General features: G+C 41.5%; 1 protein-coding gene across 15 annotated transcripts in view; it reads left to right on the forward strand.

Annotated features, from left to right (window-relative positions):
• Positions 1-17,500, forward strand: part of GTDC1 (glycosyltransferase like domain containing 1) — a 186,160-nt gene that overhangs the window by 152,692 nt on the left and 15,968 nt on the right. For 14 of the 15 annotated variants that reach the window (XR_010372962.1, XR_010372963.1, XM_064451002.1 and 11 more), the window contains one exon: positions 15,147-15,256. The exons of the other annotated variant lie outside the window; for it this stretch is intronic. Coding sequence is in view for 12 of the 14 variants with exons in the window: in XM_064451002.1 (XP_064307072.1) it covers positions 15,147-15,256 (110 nt within the window). In the remaining 2 variants the exon portion in view is untranslated. The remainder of the gene's footprint in view (positions 1-15,146; positions 15,257-17,500) is intronic. 15 annotated transcript variants of the gene reach the window in all.

Consider the following 17,500-nt stretch of genomic DNA (forward strand, 5'->3'; position numbering starts at 1 on the left):
AAGCAGCCCCTTCGCCGTGCAGCGTAGCCAAAAATAAGCACTCATTGCCTTATTAGAGACGAACGCATCGCGTGCCTTATTCAGGCATCAGCGGTTAAAAGCATCCCCTTCTTAGGCCTAGCACGAGCTTCTTCATAAAGAGGACTAATTTTAGCCAAGTGCTGTAATGTGCGAGGGGGTTTTTGTGTGTAAAACATTGGCAGTGGTATCCTGCTTGTATTCCAGCACGAAGCGCTCGCAGATATTGTCCTATACAATAATACTTAACGACCATTGTCTACCCTGATGATTTACATGTGGTTTTCATTTTGGGAAGAAAAAAAAAAGAATAGAAAAGGAAGATTTTTTATTTTTTTTTTTTTTAGCGTTCCTGTGTTCCCCTTCACCTAACAAAAAGCCCCCTCGGCTAAACCATAAAAAAAAGAGAAAAACATCTTTGTGAAGTCGTGCTGTTGTTACAGAAATCCTCCTGAAATGAAGTGATGCTGACCTCATTGCGTTAGGGCTTCACGGGGACCGCCAGCGCCCTAAAACACGGTGTTAGCCCCAACACCTCTCCCGCTCAGTCAACCCAACGTGGGCCCTGCCTGCTTGGAATTGCATCAAAATCTAAAGTGACATTCTCTAGCAGGCACGTTCTCGCTTTAAATCGGTGTTAAAATGTCTTTGCATGAGAACAGGCCCTTCGATGCAATCCCTGCCCCTTCCCTCCATCCCCCCGAATCCGAGCCTGTCGAGGATTACAGCGTGCAACCTCTGCCGACAGCAGATAAATAACTGACGGTATTTTAGCAGAGTTGCTAGGTTCTCCGCAGAGTAATTTGTTTTCTCCTTTCTCACCAAGTCTTTAATGTTTTGTTATAAACATCTATAGCAAGGCGCTGCTAATAGCGATGACTTATGGCCAAGGATCCGGGTAACAGGCTGCGATGGGTTTCCGAGCTGCTTTCTTGCAAGGGCTATGCCAAGGAATTACTCTTCCCTTTGTGCAAATGGGCTTTGCTGGAAACGGAGGGCAAGATTCTGGTGATGGATGGACCAAGTTCTCACATTTGGTCAGAACTTTCTAGTGTCCCACAGGTTTTCATTGCAAAGTGATAAAACGTCCATTTGGTGAAGGATGAGTATATCAAGGAGATGGCAGTGACCGGTGTGCCACGATCCTTCTCTCCCGCAAAAAACTAGCCCACCAGCGTCTATCCAGGTACATTTTTCCCTCTCGCTGGCCCCCAACGAGGCCGCAGACGCTTGCCAAAGCTATTTTTGCTGTAATTGGAGTACACCAGCGTGTTCCTCAGCTCTTTTCGCATGCCAGCGTGACAGTGGATGTGCGAAGCTGCAAACACGCTGCGCCCCAACCACAGTCTCATCATCCAGGTGACACGTACATAATTTTGTTATAAGATTGGGGCCTCTTTATTTCTCTCTTTCACGGAGAAGACCTACAGTGCTTCTTTTAACTCAAGGCATTCACCCAAGCCTTACGGTTTTTCTTTTTTCCCTGTGTGCGCTGTATCATCTCAGCAGTTAAAGACTTGATAAGAGAAAGTTGTCAGAAATCAATACTTCTTCCCCTAATTGTGTGGGTGTGATAAAAGATCACATGGGGAATCAGCGAGAATTTACACACACATGCAAACAAATAGCTGCTATCAATTCACGTGGAAGATCAGATAAGCCCATTATCTCGTGTCTGTACGTACCAGCGTGTGACAAGAGCGTGGGGAAGGACGTGGGGCAGGAGATACAGGAGCGGGAGGAACGGCGGTGGAAGTCACGATGAGGAAATTCAGAAGAAAAAAAAATCTAGATTGCAAAAATTATCTGAAGATTTCTATCTAAGGGAAAACGGTGTGTACAGAGATAGCACGGTGCCCAGTTGCCTGTTTTTAATGTAGAGTATCACATAGTCAAAGAGCTGAAGAAATGAGTCCATGGAGGAAAGCTGCTTTTGGCATCACTGTTGCTGTACTGCCACGTGGTTGCCCACCGTGAGGACCTGGTCCCCTTCACTTGGGAGCAAATCCTTGGAAAGGGCTTGCCCCAAGTAGTGCAGTCAGTGTTGTGCCTTGGGTGATGGGGCAGCTCTTCGCCAGTGAGCTGGGCACAAGTCCTTGGCAAGCTGCGAGGGTGAGGAGCCTGGAAAGGCTATTTTTTTAATAGCAACACCTTGTTCCTCTACACCTTGGCCGTGCAACGCAGAACTTGTGTAGTTACTGTTTGCCTTCAAATTCAGAACTCAAAACTGTTTAATCTAGAGACATTTGAGAATACAGTGAATCTATACCCAAGTCATCTTTTCCTCACACTGTCAAATATTTTGGACCAAAGTTTATCCCATCAAGGTGCCAGTATGACAAGACCGCAAAAGATGAAAGAGTAGGTGCTCCACCTAGAGATCACCTTTGAGTACCCATGAACGGTGTTAGCCTCCACAGGCATCCTCAGCGTTGTAAACAGGCTGCGGAGGAGGAGGAACTTCACCTTCATGCAAGCTAGAGTTCCCTTTGAGAGCAGACACCAGCTTTTTATAAGTAGCACATAAGAAAGTTAATGAAACACCCCAAGAAGTTCACATTTAAATGTTAACTGGAAGGGAGTTTGGAAGTATCAGTTCTTCTTTCATTGTTCATTCACTGGTGAAATCTAACCTTGACGCTCCTTCCCGTGGGCAGAGATTTGGGGTATTGACCTCTTTCAGTAGAAGATCCGCTATTCCTTGATCACTGGTTTTAAGAGCTTGCAGAAAAGTTTGGCATATAATGAAGACCTCTCCTGCTGTAGTGGATATCTCAGCATCATTTTTTCCATCTTTCTTATAGCATGTTTTCTTGAAGGGCTATAAGAAGTTGATAGTCCAGAGGAGGAGGCATCTCTAATTTTGATAACAGAAAAATAGATGCTTTGCGTTACCTCTATATTCTTCATCTAAAAAGCCAGGTATAATTTTGAGGAGCAGTTTGTTACGTTTATAGTATGAGCAGAGCCTATAGTAAGGATTCCAAGAGCAGTAATTGGCCTTATGAACCTCTCTTCTGTTCCCTTCCTGCCTGATCTCTGGTTGAGATGTGGATAACTAGAGATTCAGAACTGTCCCATAGTCATAAATGAAATGCGAACCTAACAATTTAAAAAATCTTCAGGTAAACACTTCATCCCACGGAAGAATGGCAGGAATTAAGCGAGGGCTGTGACATTCACCGGCGAGGCTCTGAGGGACCTCGGCAGTGCATCATCCCCAACAAAGAGTACCAAGATCTTCCTTCCGAGACCTTAACACAAAAATACTTGTACTACCTGCACTGGCATATGCTTTGCTGTTCTGTAAAACCTTGCATCTGTTAGTCTAAAACAGGAGAATTCAGGATCCGCTCTTAGAGGTGGAGAAACTGAGGCAGAAAGGGAGTTACCATCTTTTGCACCGCATCACATCAGCCTTTGGAGGTGCGTTTGTGTTGCCCTGGCTTCCTCTTGCTTTTCCCGTGCAAGAGCCAGGTAACTGCTTCCATGGGACAGGGAGGAGCAGTAGCATCTACGTTTTAACCAGGTACTTAAATTTTCATTAGCGGGTAAATCTGATGAGCTGAAAACGGGGTGTTTTTTAGCTCTCCAAAAGATTGCATCTCTGACAGTCGTATCGAAAGACTCACAGAGGGCAGTGAAGGTTTTGGGGTTTGAGTGGTGTTTTTTCTGCTGTGGTTTCAATTGCCTGGGCTCCCGATTAAGAGTTGGAGCAGTTTGCTGGGTTGACATCAGCAGTGTACTAAGGGAGAGGGGAACTCTCTCGGAAATACGAAGAGCTAAAATATTTTGTGATCTGTTCCCACTCAGATGCATACTTCAGATTGCATTCCCTCAGTTGAGGGAAATAATTTCAGTTACCCTAGTACAGTAGAAAGCCTCCTTTTGAATGCCATTTTTCATTAATGTAGATATGTTTCTGAGATGAGAAACGATGTTTCTTCTAATTATGGTTACATGTAGTTAATTTCCTTTTTTAAAAGCGCGGTGTGAAAGGCAGTTTCCTTTAAGGGGGGGGGGGGGGGGAGGAAAAAGTGATACAGCTGATGTTCCTGTTGCCTTAGCAACAGATTTATTTATTAGGGTCTGAAATGACATGAGTTAATATACCACATACCTGCTGATCGGCAAACTCTCCTATTTCAGCTCCAGTTGACAATTAAGTCCTGGACAGCTACAGCCAGGGGTTAATGTTACTCATTAGGAGAACTAGGTCATTACTGGGAAATCAAGGCACTTAAGGCAGCATGGATAAAATACAAAATTCAACATCTCAAGGAGTGAGGGGTTTTATGTTAATTAACCTTATTTTCCTTTCATTAAAAAAAATCTTTCATATATGCATATGACAGTGGATCAATTAATTTAAAAAAAAAAAAAGTAAGCTGTAGTTTACTTTCCTCTCCTAGTTGTCTTCATTTCCTTTGGAAGGGTTTCATTATTTTATGGAAAATTCTTATGTCTATATGATGAGTAAAAAGGGTATTAAAATTAAGAAGGGAATCATCATGGAAATCAGCTTTACCACAAGGGAATGAGCAAATAAAAGCCTTGGAAATGAAAATAAATAAGCTTTGCTAATACCTCACCTAAGGAGCAGAATATAAGCCCATCAGAGCTTGGAGATATTTAGAGGTACTTCTATGCTTCTTTATTAAGCAGTTACATAGTTATTTGACCTTCAGAAACCGAAACTTTAGGGAACTAAATCCAAGTTGTTGGTAAATATTCTATTTACAGAAAGCTGATCGGTGGTGTAGCAGACAGTAACTCCTGTATTAGTAATTGGCTTCTGATTTCCAGGAAAATTAAATACATTCTCTGAAAGTTTTATTAAGATATCTGAGTGGGAGTTTTAACTTGATAAGTCATAAGTGATTTAATAGAGCTCTCCTGAAAGCCTTTTATTTACTAACTTTTAGCAGACTTCGTTCTGATACTGGAGAACTTAATAGGCGGAAAAAGAACCGTATTAAAATAAAACTTATTTTTTTTACTCACTGCTTCCCCAAATACACTTAGTTCTTTCACTTCTGCTAAGTGCTCTCCTTTCTTTTCTCTCTTTAAGTTCTGTGGCCTAATTCTGCTTCTCATTGAGTTTAGAGCAATTTGGTGTAAACCCTTTTTCCCCTCCTGTAAAGTAAAGGTCGAAGCAGCGTCTTACCTGGGGCGCAAGCAGTAAAGCATTGTATCAGATTGCAAAAGCACCGGTACCTGGAACAAAAGCAAAATTCAAGCCCCAGGAGTGGTTTTCTGCTCCAGGGGATGGTTTTGCACTCTGCTGTACCTCTTTTCTTAAATACTAGAAAAAAGTTAAATACCATAAAGATTCTGCTTAAAGTATCACATGCGGAACCCTTCCTTCTTCACTCCCTCTGTGCTATCCAGGTGCTTGTAGGGCAGCCTCTTTAGTTCCGTCCTCTGAAGCCTGTTACAATAATTAAATATTAGATCCATGGTTGAAAAACTGATCTCGGGTTAACGTAAGACTACAACTGCATCATCTCAACATTTGAAGGTTATTTAAGTTTGGAAAAGTAGTGTCAGTTTGCCATAAAAGCTCCAGTAAGCTTGGCTCTCCCTTTTTCCATGAGAGGAGATGCATTTTCTGCTGTCTTTTTCCTCTGGTACAACTGCAAAACCCAAGTCTTTGAGCAGAAATGGATGTGAACTGGTAGAACTAAGGAGTCCTCTCAGGGCTCTGAAGGAAGGGGGTTACACCCTTCCACCTGTTGCCATCGAAACAATCCTTTTCTGTTCCATTCACCCAAGCTGGTCTTGGCCTTTCTCTTTCAAAGCTCTTTTATCTTTGCTGTGCTCAGTTCCTCGGGCATCTCCTCCTATATAGTCTCCTTGTACAGCAAATTCACATCTAATTTTCCTCTTCTCCAGTTTCTCAACTCAACCTTCCCATCTCCATCGTTTCAGTCCCTGTCTGCACAAGGGTCCTTCTACAACATATTGGTCCCTGTTTTCTCCTAAGGCCCATTGTCCAACCTGACTGTGTTGTCCCAGTGGTTTCTTACGCCGGTGTCCTTATTCGTGTTACCACATTTTTACCCATATGAGCTGGCCTTGTGTTGTGTATTTTCCCCATCTCCTCTACTTCTTCACTCAGTTCACTATTTCTTTGCCATGCTATTCTTGCATAACTGGTCCTAGCGATCAGATCTTACTTGCCCCCTTTGCTTTATTCTGGTCCACGTCTGAGAGTTGTAGTCAAACTAAAAGAGCATACATTGCCATTACCACTTTCTGCCTCTTCAACCCATCTCTTATACTGCTTTATTTTCTTAACCAAATCTTGCATTTTCTTGTTGTTCCTTATTTTCAGTGCATATAAAGCAGTTCTTTATTCTGCAAAGTCCAGTGATTTTATTCTGAATCCAGTAGAGGAATCACAGAAACTGAAGACAAGATCTGTGTTAGATCCTGCCTGGGTCTGAGCAGCCTGACCTGCCACAGTAGGACTGTCTTGCCCAGCTTTAGCCTAAGGCGTGCCCAAGACACATGGACCATTCAGTGACCAGGAACAAAAAGAAATTTTTCAAAGGCTTGGCTACATTTTCAGGAAGACTTCCAACACATGCAACAAAGAGCATCTCTTTGACTCAAAATCAAATGCATCCAAATATTCAGTTCTTACTCTAACACAAAAAGTTCCAATACTTAGAACAGAGGCTTATTTGAAATGTAATATATACAAGATAGGGTTTGCAGTTTTGCGCTGGGTAGTGTTGCGTTTTTAAAAATCTTGTTCTTTGCATGTTCTGGAAAACTTTTGGCAGAATTTTTCTAGAAGATTACAGTCCAAGATAGCCTCAGTCTTGGGAAACATCATAAACAAGGACCAAAGAGGTTTTGTAATAAGAAGTCCCAGGCACACTTAGCAGTCGGTGCCACCAGCCCCCTTTGTAATTCACAGCACCCCTGACCAAAGTATGCGAATACCCTCCAGGAGACAAAAATCAAGTATTTCCTAAGCAAATGATCTAATGTTCTTCCTTATTTTCACCAATAATAGGGGCGTTATGGTTTTTTCCCTCAAAGCACTTTCCAGTTAATTTCCTCTCCTTACCACACTGCAACTGTTTGATTCTCTTCTCCCTTTCTCTTCTTCTCCTCACCCTCTTTCCTTTTCTCTGTGTTTTCACCCTTTTTTCCCCTCCCCTTTGTCCTGTAATCTCTGCTTCCCAGTTGTGTTCGTGCAAAAACTGACTCAGCGAAATGAGTTGATTCCTCATTCATAACACGGTGAGATTTGTAGTTACTTTAGTCTTGTTGAATAAAGAGTTTCAAGCCTTGGTCTTGGCGCCAAGAAAGTTCCTGCTTAGGAGCTTCATCCTTGGAGGTGGCAGCTTCACAAGTCCACAAAGGATGACTTACGCTAGGTACCTGAGCTGATTCCTCGCGGGGTAAGGACCAGGACTTATTTTTTGACCCAGACAGCGAATCTGGCAGAGTATTTAGTAGTTGTAGTTCGGTGATGTGAGTCCACAAAGGAAATCTCACATGTCGTGGGATAGCCATTCCCGGCAAATGTGTAGTAATGTAGTTTTTAAGTAGTAACTTACGTTTGATTCTTCTTCTGTTCTTCCAAAGAACCACCTGAGTAGATTTTTATCCACTTTTATCATATTCATACCCATCTATTGTTACCATGACATGACTTCTTTTCTAGTATGTTGAATTACAATAGCATATATTGTGTATGGTTATCAGGGCTGTCAGGGTCACTCAGATTATTTTATCTTGCCTGCCATGACTCCCGACAACAGGAAACCATTTGTTATGTTACCTTTGGAACACAAAAGGAAGTTTGTTTTGTTTTGTTTTTTAAAGAAACTATTTGGGGTCATCCGTAGCAGTTACTAGGTCGTATTGCAAATGTGAGAAGAACATTTTTTAGCTCAATCCTGTACTTGTGCAAAGCTAGGTTCTCTAAGCTGGAGTAAAAGAAAGGAAGAGGCATCTGAATGAAAGTGCATTGATTTTTACACTAAGGTAACTGAGACCAAACATCTGTCTTTGTCTTCAAAGGTTAATCTCTCTTTAGGAAACAAGCAGGAGGCTCAATGACTGATGCTGATCCTGAAGTTTCTTTGGTTAGAGAATGTGCAATATTTTATTTTGAGTTTTTTCTTCATGAATTGTGAGGGGAGAAGAAGAAGAATCTAAACAATAAACTCCCAAGGTTCTTTTTTTTATGAATCTCTTCTAGATAACACAAGATAGGAGAAAATGCTTTTCCAGCGTAAAGCAAAATGCCACCCATTTTTCTCAGGCCAGCAATTTGAAAAAATCAGAAGGTAAAATACACGCTCCTCACTGTAAATACGTCACGGGCTATAATAGAAAATAAAACGCTGTATTTGCCAGTACTGTTCAGCTGTTTTTGCCTCTCTAGTGCCATTTTTTAATTCCTTGGCTTGCAGAGGCGTTTTGCAAGCACAAGCAAGGATTGAGACCGTTTTGGCTTGTAGGACCTCCAAACGGCTCGCTAAATTTTATCCTATAGGGTCCTTTTTCTCAATGACACTTATGCAAAAACATTTTTTCTACTTGACTCCATTTTCTATTAACTGAGGGGGTATTAGATATTGTGGTAACTTTTGACGCTGATGATGCCAGACAATGTTTAGAGGCACAATTACAGCAAAGACATTTTGTAAGCGTATCAGCTGAAGAAGAAAACTCATTGGACTTAACTACATATTTACAGTCTACCTCTACCTCATATTGGAAATGTAAAAAGATGGAAAAATACTGTGATAAATTGAATAAGTGGAAAGCAATTAACTTTTCCTTCATGTTTGCATTTTCACAGTCATTTCTTTTTTCCCCTTTTCTTTTCTAATAGCTCTTTCCCAGCAGTAATATTTCCTCTTTTGCAGCCACCATGAGCACTGTTACCAGAAATTTTGTGTTAGATTTTTAATTTTTTTTGTCCTCTTCCGCCCCGCCCCCCAGTGTTAACATAAAAAATGTATATTAAAGTCACTTGATTTAGGAGAGTCCTCTGTCCTATGTGAAAATAATGACTAGCATGTATTTCATTTGGTATATTGAACATGCTTGTGACACGGGTCTCTTGCTTTAAGAAGGTTATCCTCCTGAAGTGTTTACTGACTCCGATCCTCACCACATTTCTGTAAATGAAAGCTCCTGTAAGACCGTATCTTACAGATGGGGAAACCTGGGCAGAGCCGTCTCCTGGGAAATCAGCGTCAGGAAAAGACCAGAACTCTACAGTTCTCTGTTTTGAAGGCCAGGCTTATTTTTTTTGTGACTGCACTGCTACTTTCTAACTCTATTAGATTATAGTAAACCTGTATTCAAATTTTGCCGAGCTCAAGATGTAATGTAAAATATCAAAGTGTAATACAGTAACTACGGTGAAAAAAATCACAGGTATTGTTCTTTAGGTTAGGTTTGACATGAAACGGAGCCCCATTTTTAGTTCAGCAGAGTGTGCGTGCGGAGACTGCACCATTTATTGATGTGCTGCTGTTCGCTTCTTGAGAATGCCCTGGACAGATACAGGGTCAACAGGAGGCTGATGTCATACGAGTCCCCTTATCGGCCTGTGGCATCCTTCATCACCCTCCCCAAGTCTGTACTGTATCAGTCAAAACAGTAAAGAACCTCAAGTTCCTGCCGTTATCACCCAAACGAAGAACGTTACTGGGATAAAGGCACCTTCCAGCTCCTGGCTCGGGGCGTGATAGAGGTGCAGCGCTCGCCTCGCGGCCCTCTCTCACAGCAGTGACTGCCCGTGCTTTTCCTCACCTCCATTCTTTCAAAAATGTTCACTTTTACAAGGGATTTTTGCAGATTTTCTACCTTTTCTCCATGGTGCTTTTGTTCTCCGCCCTCACTGCGCTCTGCTTCCCTGCTAACACCGCTGCGTGCCTTTGCTCTCTTCCTCTTCAGTTCTCCTCCTTTAATTACCACGCTGTTTTATTTTTGCTTCCTAATTTATATCTTTACTGGGTTTTTTCTGACCTTCTCCCTACCACTGATAGCACTCTCAAATGCTCTCTGCAGCTTCCCTCTGTCTCCAAGTCTGATTTTTCTGTATTTTTTCATTTTTCCCAAGCCTATGCCTTTTCCTTTTTCTCTTCTATTTCTCCTATATTAGTCTTTTTTCCCCCTGGGTTTGGATATGCGTCATTTTTAGTTTTCAACTTGAATATTTCTTGGGGTTTTTTTTCCCTCTTCTTGTGATTTTCTTCCCCTTGACGTCCTTTTGCCCATCTCATCTGCCCTGTTTGCTGCCAGACTCCCTCCTCGCTATTTCACTTTCCCAAAACTAAAGGACCGCAGTCACCCACTTCAAGGACTCTGTCTTAGAAACTTCATTTCCTTCACTTTTAATCATTGATTCTGTGCTCACGGAGTTCCCCAGCCCCGTCCCTGCCCCTCACGCCTTCCCTGTGCTCTGCTGCAGCCGTGCCTTTCCCTGGCTGATGTCCCCTGTCCCTTTCTCTCCTCCCTGGGTGTCTTTGGCTCTGTCTCCACGACTGCTGCCCAGCTTCATAAATAATGAGTGATACTTCAGTGGCCTGTTCTGTCAGCCATTTTCTAGCAATAACTGCAGGTAGGCAGAAATCTGTCTTCTAGCTCTTCTATATATCCTAAAAAATAAAAAAAAATAATTAAAATGCTACTTTAGCTTATGGTTTAGCATTGCCGTTTCCTACTGTTCTCCATCTGACACTCAGGTGATTTTAGGAGATGGGGAGGCAGAAGGAGAGGCACCCAGTTGGAATTGCCTGAGTTTAAGGTGCTGTAAAAAGTGAGATATTATTGCGTGCCCTCACAATTTGGGATTCTCTACCATTGAAAATCTCCCGTGCTAAATATCCTAAGAAGATTAAGATCAGCCCTTTTAATATTGCTTTTAGCTGAGCTTATTTGTAACCCTTTCAGAATATGTAGCACCTTGAGAGATGTGGCACGACACAGCTGCTGTTATCAGGAGCATTATGTACCCTTTACGCAGCATTTTCTCAAATATTAAGACTCTCTCCCCTGGCCTAGCACTTTTGTGTTACTGATTAACTTGCGTAAACTGTAGGTTTTAATTTTTTTTTTAAAGAGACTGCGTTTATTTTGCCCCTTTGAGCAAGTCTCTTTTCCACAACTCTTCTACTGCCTAATTGCGTAGCTATATGTGTTGTCTTCCTCCACATCCTAAATAACTGCGATTATCACCACGTATGATAACTTTACATATACTTCAAAAATGAAACTTAAGTCATGGAAGACCATATGGGTCTCTTAGTGAATTTCACTCAAATTCAAGAGATGAATATGCACTGAATAATGTGAAGGGCAAAATTCTGCTATTTCTTGTATTTATTTTTTTTAAAATGTGTTTTCCATCGCTAGTCAGGGAGATGGGTATCCTGCAGCCCCAGGGAATGGCTCCAGTTTACCTGGTCTCTGTGCACCCTTCTTCCAGTTCCAGCAAAGGGTAAGGCTCAAGGGCTCAGGCTGAATTCACAAAATCCCTCAATAGCAGAAGGGTGTTTTGAAGACGGTTGCCATTAATTGTATAGAGGAGCATCATCGTAGTGCTAGGAAGTTGCTTTTTTTTAATCATTTTAGGCTGAAAAGAGGGATGTCAAGTCATCAATTAATCCTGACAGCATCCTTCTGTGGTGAAAAAATAATACTGTCACACCCATTTTACAAACAGAAAATCTAAGGCAGAGATAATGGAGGCTCAATACTGGTGCTGCTGCTACCACCACCCTCCCATTCCCCATTTCAAGGACAGTCTTGGAGGTTTTATTTCAGATTACAAAGGGAAGTCACTAAATCAGGCTGAACCCCGGGCCACGTTCCCATACCCAGACCACTAAACCCCAGCCAGCCCTTAAGAGAGACTTCAAGAGCCTCTTGTAAAATGTGTTTTAGACTCAAAAATAAAAGATCGTGGGTAAAAAATATGTAGCGTACCATATCTAAATGTGGAGATTTAATTTCTCCAACGGCAGTGCTCTCAAATCCGAGTACAGGTATGGTGCCTATGTCTGTTTTGTGGCATTTACAGCTGGAGTTTGGTCATTCCGATGTTTTCATGTTCTTACAATGAAATTTAGAGCATCTTCGTACCGTGCCCAGTTCTTGTTTTTCCTTTACCAGATGCATATCAAATCAAGTAAAAATACAAGAGCATTTCAAATACCTAAACTGAACAACAAAGCCAGACCCTAGAATTGCATGAGCTTAATTTTTCCCCAAATATAATATCTTAGAGGAAAAGTTTGCATTTCAATATCAAGCTTTTATACAGTTTTGCAGTTCTTCTTAGGGAACTGGAGTATATATAATTAATACTGTTTAATAAAGCTCAAAAATGCAACAGATGCAGCCAAAAGTGCACGTCATTTTGAGCAGATCTTTACAGAACAGACATTCCATATTGTGTTCATCTTTTTCCACGATCACTGCTATGACAATCTGGTGTGTTTAGCAGTTGTTGCTGAGTAAGGCAGACTGGATTGTATATGATTTTCTCCATGTCAGCCAAGAAACAGAGCTCTCTTCTTTTTGATGCAGTAAAGAGGTGGTCCTGTACTATTTATTGCTCTCTACCGGGAGCAGCTCTACCTTTACTAACTTGCACGGATAACAATACATCGCGATCTGGAGGTGCGCGTGCTCGAAGCTTTCTGGAGGTCTTTTCTGAAAATAAAATGGTTGTGGCGCGGAGAAGTCACGGGACCTGATAAATCGAGTAAGATGACCTCCCAAATAGAAAAGTTACAAGATTCACAAAATGTGTCATTAAAATCTGAGAGTATCACATAAAAGCAAAATATTTTAAAAGGGGGTATGGAAGGAGGATCACCTACAGCAGAAAACCCATAAGAGAGGCTCCAGTGCAGAGGAAACGTTTCCCCTTTCAGCATTCCTTCTGGGTGCCAAATTTTCCTTCTGTTCTTCCCCACCTATTAAACAAAGCTGCAACTTCCAATTCCTATCAGTTTTCCTAAATATGTGCAGCTTATGTGGCTTCGACGAGCTGTAAGGCTCCGTATTCTCCTGCCAGCTCCTTGACAATGTGGCTCCAACAACATCCTCCACTTTTGGCTGCCTCTGGGACCCCTGGTCTCTTCTGGAAAGGGAGAGGGAAAGCATATCCTTTGCTGGAAGGACTTTTTGTGACTGCGAAGCCGATAGCGCGGCTGTGAAGAGCTTGGAAAGATCCCTGTAAGCGTCGTGGCTCTGTCTGTCGAGGCTGCCTGCTCTGTGTACGGGGATGTTTCGGTCCACCTCGGGATGAGCTGTGCGTAGCTCAGCATCAGATACGGGATCGTGGGGATCACTTATAAAGCACCCACAAAATCCTGCCTAGGGGAAACTGAGGCTACATTATGAGGATCATATAATATGAGGAAACATTATAATGAATTTCACTGACTCCCCGCACCAAAGGTATTTTCCTTGCAGACTTGCACATTTCCGATAGAGACGTTCCCTTCCAGCCACGGCTGAACCCTCTGTTGTCACCCCGTGTCCGGCTCTTTCAGCTGGGCATTTGGAGGGAACTAAAACACTGGCAACGTGGTTCTACACATAATTTACCTACCAGAAACAGGTGGCTACTTTAGGCGTGAGGATGTGAGCAAACTAGTAGGCAGTTCTGGGATCTTTGCAACTGGAAGAAATTCGCTCTCCGAGCCAGTGCTGGTATCCACTTCGGTTACTGGAGCCACCGTGAAAACTCCTGGTTCACAGATGTGAAACAAATTACGAAGCTTATGCAGTTGCATTCCTCCTTATTATTGGGAACAAAATAAATCTGGGAGATGGAGGACTTCTTAAAGTAATTATTGTCTGGCTTTATTTTAAGAAAATGCAACTAATTCCGAAAACTCCACAATTCCTGAAGATTTCTCAGCCTAGGGAAGTCACATTAATTATAAGATTAATTTGTTTTAATTCCCTAAACCAAAAATATTGACTGAATGAGAAATTAACACATGTAGAGCTGCAGATGTCATTTGGCTTCAGATTTCCTGAATGATATAATTATTAATCTTTCATATAGCAGTGTGACAAACCTACAGATTCATTCTACAAAATTAGTCTGTGAAGAAAGACACCAGGACAGCTGAGCTATAGATTTTCCCTTAATACAGGAAGGAAAACAGTGGAATTTTCTAAATAATAAATAAAACCAAAATATTTTAAAGACATATGGTGCACATCTGTCCGAAATACAGTGATTTAAAGCAGAGTAATTAAATGCAAGATATAATATTCACCTTAGAGCGGGGGAATTATCTCATTTCATTTTTAATATAATGTATCGAATTTGGGAAATTTAGATCATCCGTGGTATGTTTCATTGTGTGCTAGTAAGGAAGGCAGGTTAGCAAATCGGCTTTTTATTTTCTTTTTAGATAACCAAGCTTGTGTTTCAAGGCATTGAGTGTCACGCCCATACAAACCTTAAATATTATTTTCACTGAAATTATAAACAAGTGTATGTTTCTTATTTTCTGTTTTAACTTCCAGTTAACTCCTTAAAAGTCTAAAGGTAGGAAATGCCTTGTGTTAGTTTATTGCTTTCTTTACCTAAAGCACTGAATGGATCAGAAGCTTTTCAGGAGTAGAGCATGGGTTCATAAAATTCCAGTTTGGGAAATGCTATGGTTTTAGCAAAAGTTTCTGATTAACCTATTCCTCCTGAAAAAGGGGATAAACTGTAATGGAGACCGTATACATATTTTCTGACAGGGGGGGAAAAAAAAGCAGCCAGGTTTTTTCATACCCTACCCTTTTTTTAACACCGCTGTAGCTTCAGCTAGGTGAGATATTACTCAGTCCTTCTCACTTTCAAAGTTGGTAATTCGAAGAGCGAAGGCATCATTTGAAGACAGGAAAGAGAGATACGAATCTGATGAATCTGAGTTTTGATCCCGAGTGCTGGGTCGAGGAAAATATTCAACCGTGCGGCGTGAGCAAAGAGGGAGATCATGCTGAAGGCGCTTAGTCCCCAAAAGGACAATTGAAGAGAAATACTGTTCTGATAAACAACAACAAAAAAAAAACCAATTCCACAAGTAAACATAAATGATGCTGAGATAAATTCTGTTTGTTTCAAGGGAACATGACAAAGATCCTGAAACTTTCTTTAAAGTCCTGCTGAAACTGAAAGAGAAAGAACTACCTTTTCATGTGTCCGTCCTCGGAGAGGCTTTCACTGAAATTCCAGGTACCTTTCTTTTTTCTTTTTCCTTTACTGTAAAGTTACCATAAAATAAATATTTTCAGAAGTAGTTTTCACGTAGATATTTTCCTGTATTAGTGAAGAACATGTTTAAAATCTTTGTAGTTGTAAAACTAAATAATATTGATCTGCCTACAATTAAAATTATTAAAGAGAGCAAGCATTTTTTATTTTACTTGGCAGTGCAAGACCTTATATATGACTTGAGTTTCAGTAACACTTCTGTATTTATTTAAATATAGAGATAGGTGTGCGTGATTGGATGGTTCAGATAGGAAACAAAATCTGTCAGGCCAAGGTCGCTCATCTGAAATCCAGACTGAGATTATAGCAGGTGAAAACGCTTAGTTCCTTTTCAAACGTGAGGTTGAGGACTTCTGTGGAGAGCTTCTGGTTTGTATCTGGCATGAAAGCTGTCATTAATCTTTAATATTTTTATACCACGCTTTTGCACACTCCTTCCGTTTCCCGGTTTCTGACAATCACTGCCCTGTACACAGTTTCTCCCATCCGAAAAACTAAGAGGGTTTATTCTGGATACACACCGCTTTGTGCCTGAGGTGTTGTGGTAAGAAAGAGAATAATCAAATCCGATATTGGGGCGGTTGTAGTAAATTAAACCTTTCAAAAATGCACATTAACGATGGGCGAGCTTCAAAATATCTGGTGTTTTAGCTCGTACGTGTTTTCCAAAATGTAGGCTTGTATCCCTCCACCTCTTTGGTCTGTGAAAATAGACTCGGGATTAGTTTATTTGTCAGTTCTGTCATATCTATTGCCTGCTGGACTGGTGATATTTCAATTGTTTTAAGTTTGATTTTGCAGTTTTTTAGACACCAAGAAATTGATCTGATCCAAATAACTTTTGGGTCCCCAACTGTGGCACAGCTGGATTGGAAAAAGAGGTAATAATTCAGGAGCAGGAAATTCTTCATGTTTTCTGTCCACCTCTTTTCAGACAGTTTTCTGAAAGCCTGTTCTTCCAGGCAAGCCTTATCGCAGATCCCAAGGCAATGTTGCTTTCCAGACTGAGCGCACCAGATTTCTTAGAAGGAGCAATTTCTAAGGAATATGTGACAGATAGGAATATATGATGGTGCACTGCGGGAACAGATTCTATTGACACTCATTTTGGATGTTGTTACATATCTCATTTGTGGCTTCAGTGCTTATGAATAATGTAGATCATCCTAAATTTATGCCAGTATATCAAATCTATATGCCGCACCTCTTGTCTTGTCAATTCATTCATCCTCGTGTATAAATAGAGTCTATATAAAGGGCAACGTGGTGAAATGTGGCTCATCACCATGCATTTGATCGGACCGTATTCATACAAATGACATATGCAGGTCATTGCTAACAAGTACCAATAAAACCTGTTGCACATACTTTACTGGAAAGCTATTTAAGAGGGTTTTTACAGATTTTTTTTAAATAAATTGTTGGCGCTGTGTTTCCTCTCCCTCCAATTATGGGATCAAAATCCCTCAGTATTACAAATGTCACGTTTAAAGTCATTGGTAAGAGAAAAAAAAGCATAACATATCTCATAATTCAGTAATCATTCATTTATTTGAAAACCTAATTTCCACTGCTAAGAAGTATACAGCAAATATCCAGTAGGAAGTTAAGAAACCTTTAATTTTCAGTGGTGCGAAAGCTTGGGTTTAGGCTCTAAAGGAATCAAGAGGTACGACTTAGGGCTTCAGACAAATGTGCTTCGGAGGGCAAATTTGCTCCCTTCCTCTGGGGAAGGGAGCAAATAGCTCCGTGACTGGCTGTTGTTTGGGCTTTGTCAGCGGTGGAGGAGTTAAGGCTGGCAAGTGTCCCAACGGTAACCAGAAGTTACTCCTTATGTGTGGAAGTTGTTGTGTCTGTCCCGTCTTTGGTCTTCCTGCACGTAGTACGAGCATCGTTTTCAGCTGGAGGTTTAAGACCGTTTTCTGCCATTGGTACTCCTGTCCCAAGACGCTTTCAGTGTGGTTTTTTGGTCCATCAAATTTTGGCTAGATACCAATACCAACATAGCAAAGCACGTGTTTGAAAGGCCAGCCCAGACACCCGGGCCCCGTACCAGGCAGCGGCATCTCTCCATCCTTACCCTAACGCTGATACAGGCTGCCGCAAACAACCCGCCATCCTCCAGCCATCCCAAGCCTCCTCATTCTCCTTTCAGCCACCAGCCCTCGAGCTCTGAAACAGACTCAGACCTCCCTCAGAAACCTG

This window comes from Phalacrocorax carbo, chromosome 5, assembly GCF_963921805.1.
Source record: "Phalacrocorax carbo chromosome 5, bPhaCar2.1, whole genome shotgun sequence".
NCBI lineage: Eukaryota > Metazoa > Chordata > Aves > Suliformes > Phalacrocoracidae > Phalacrocorax > Phalacrocorax carbo.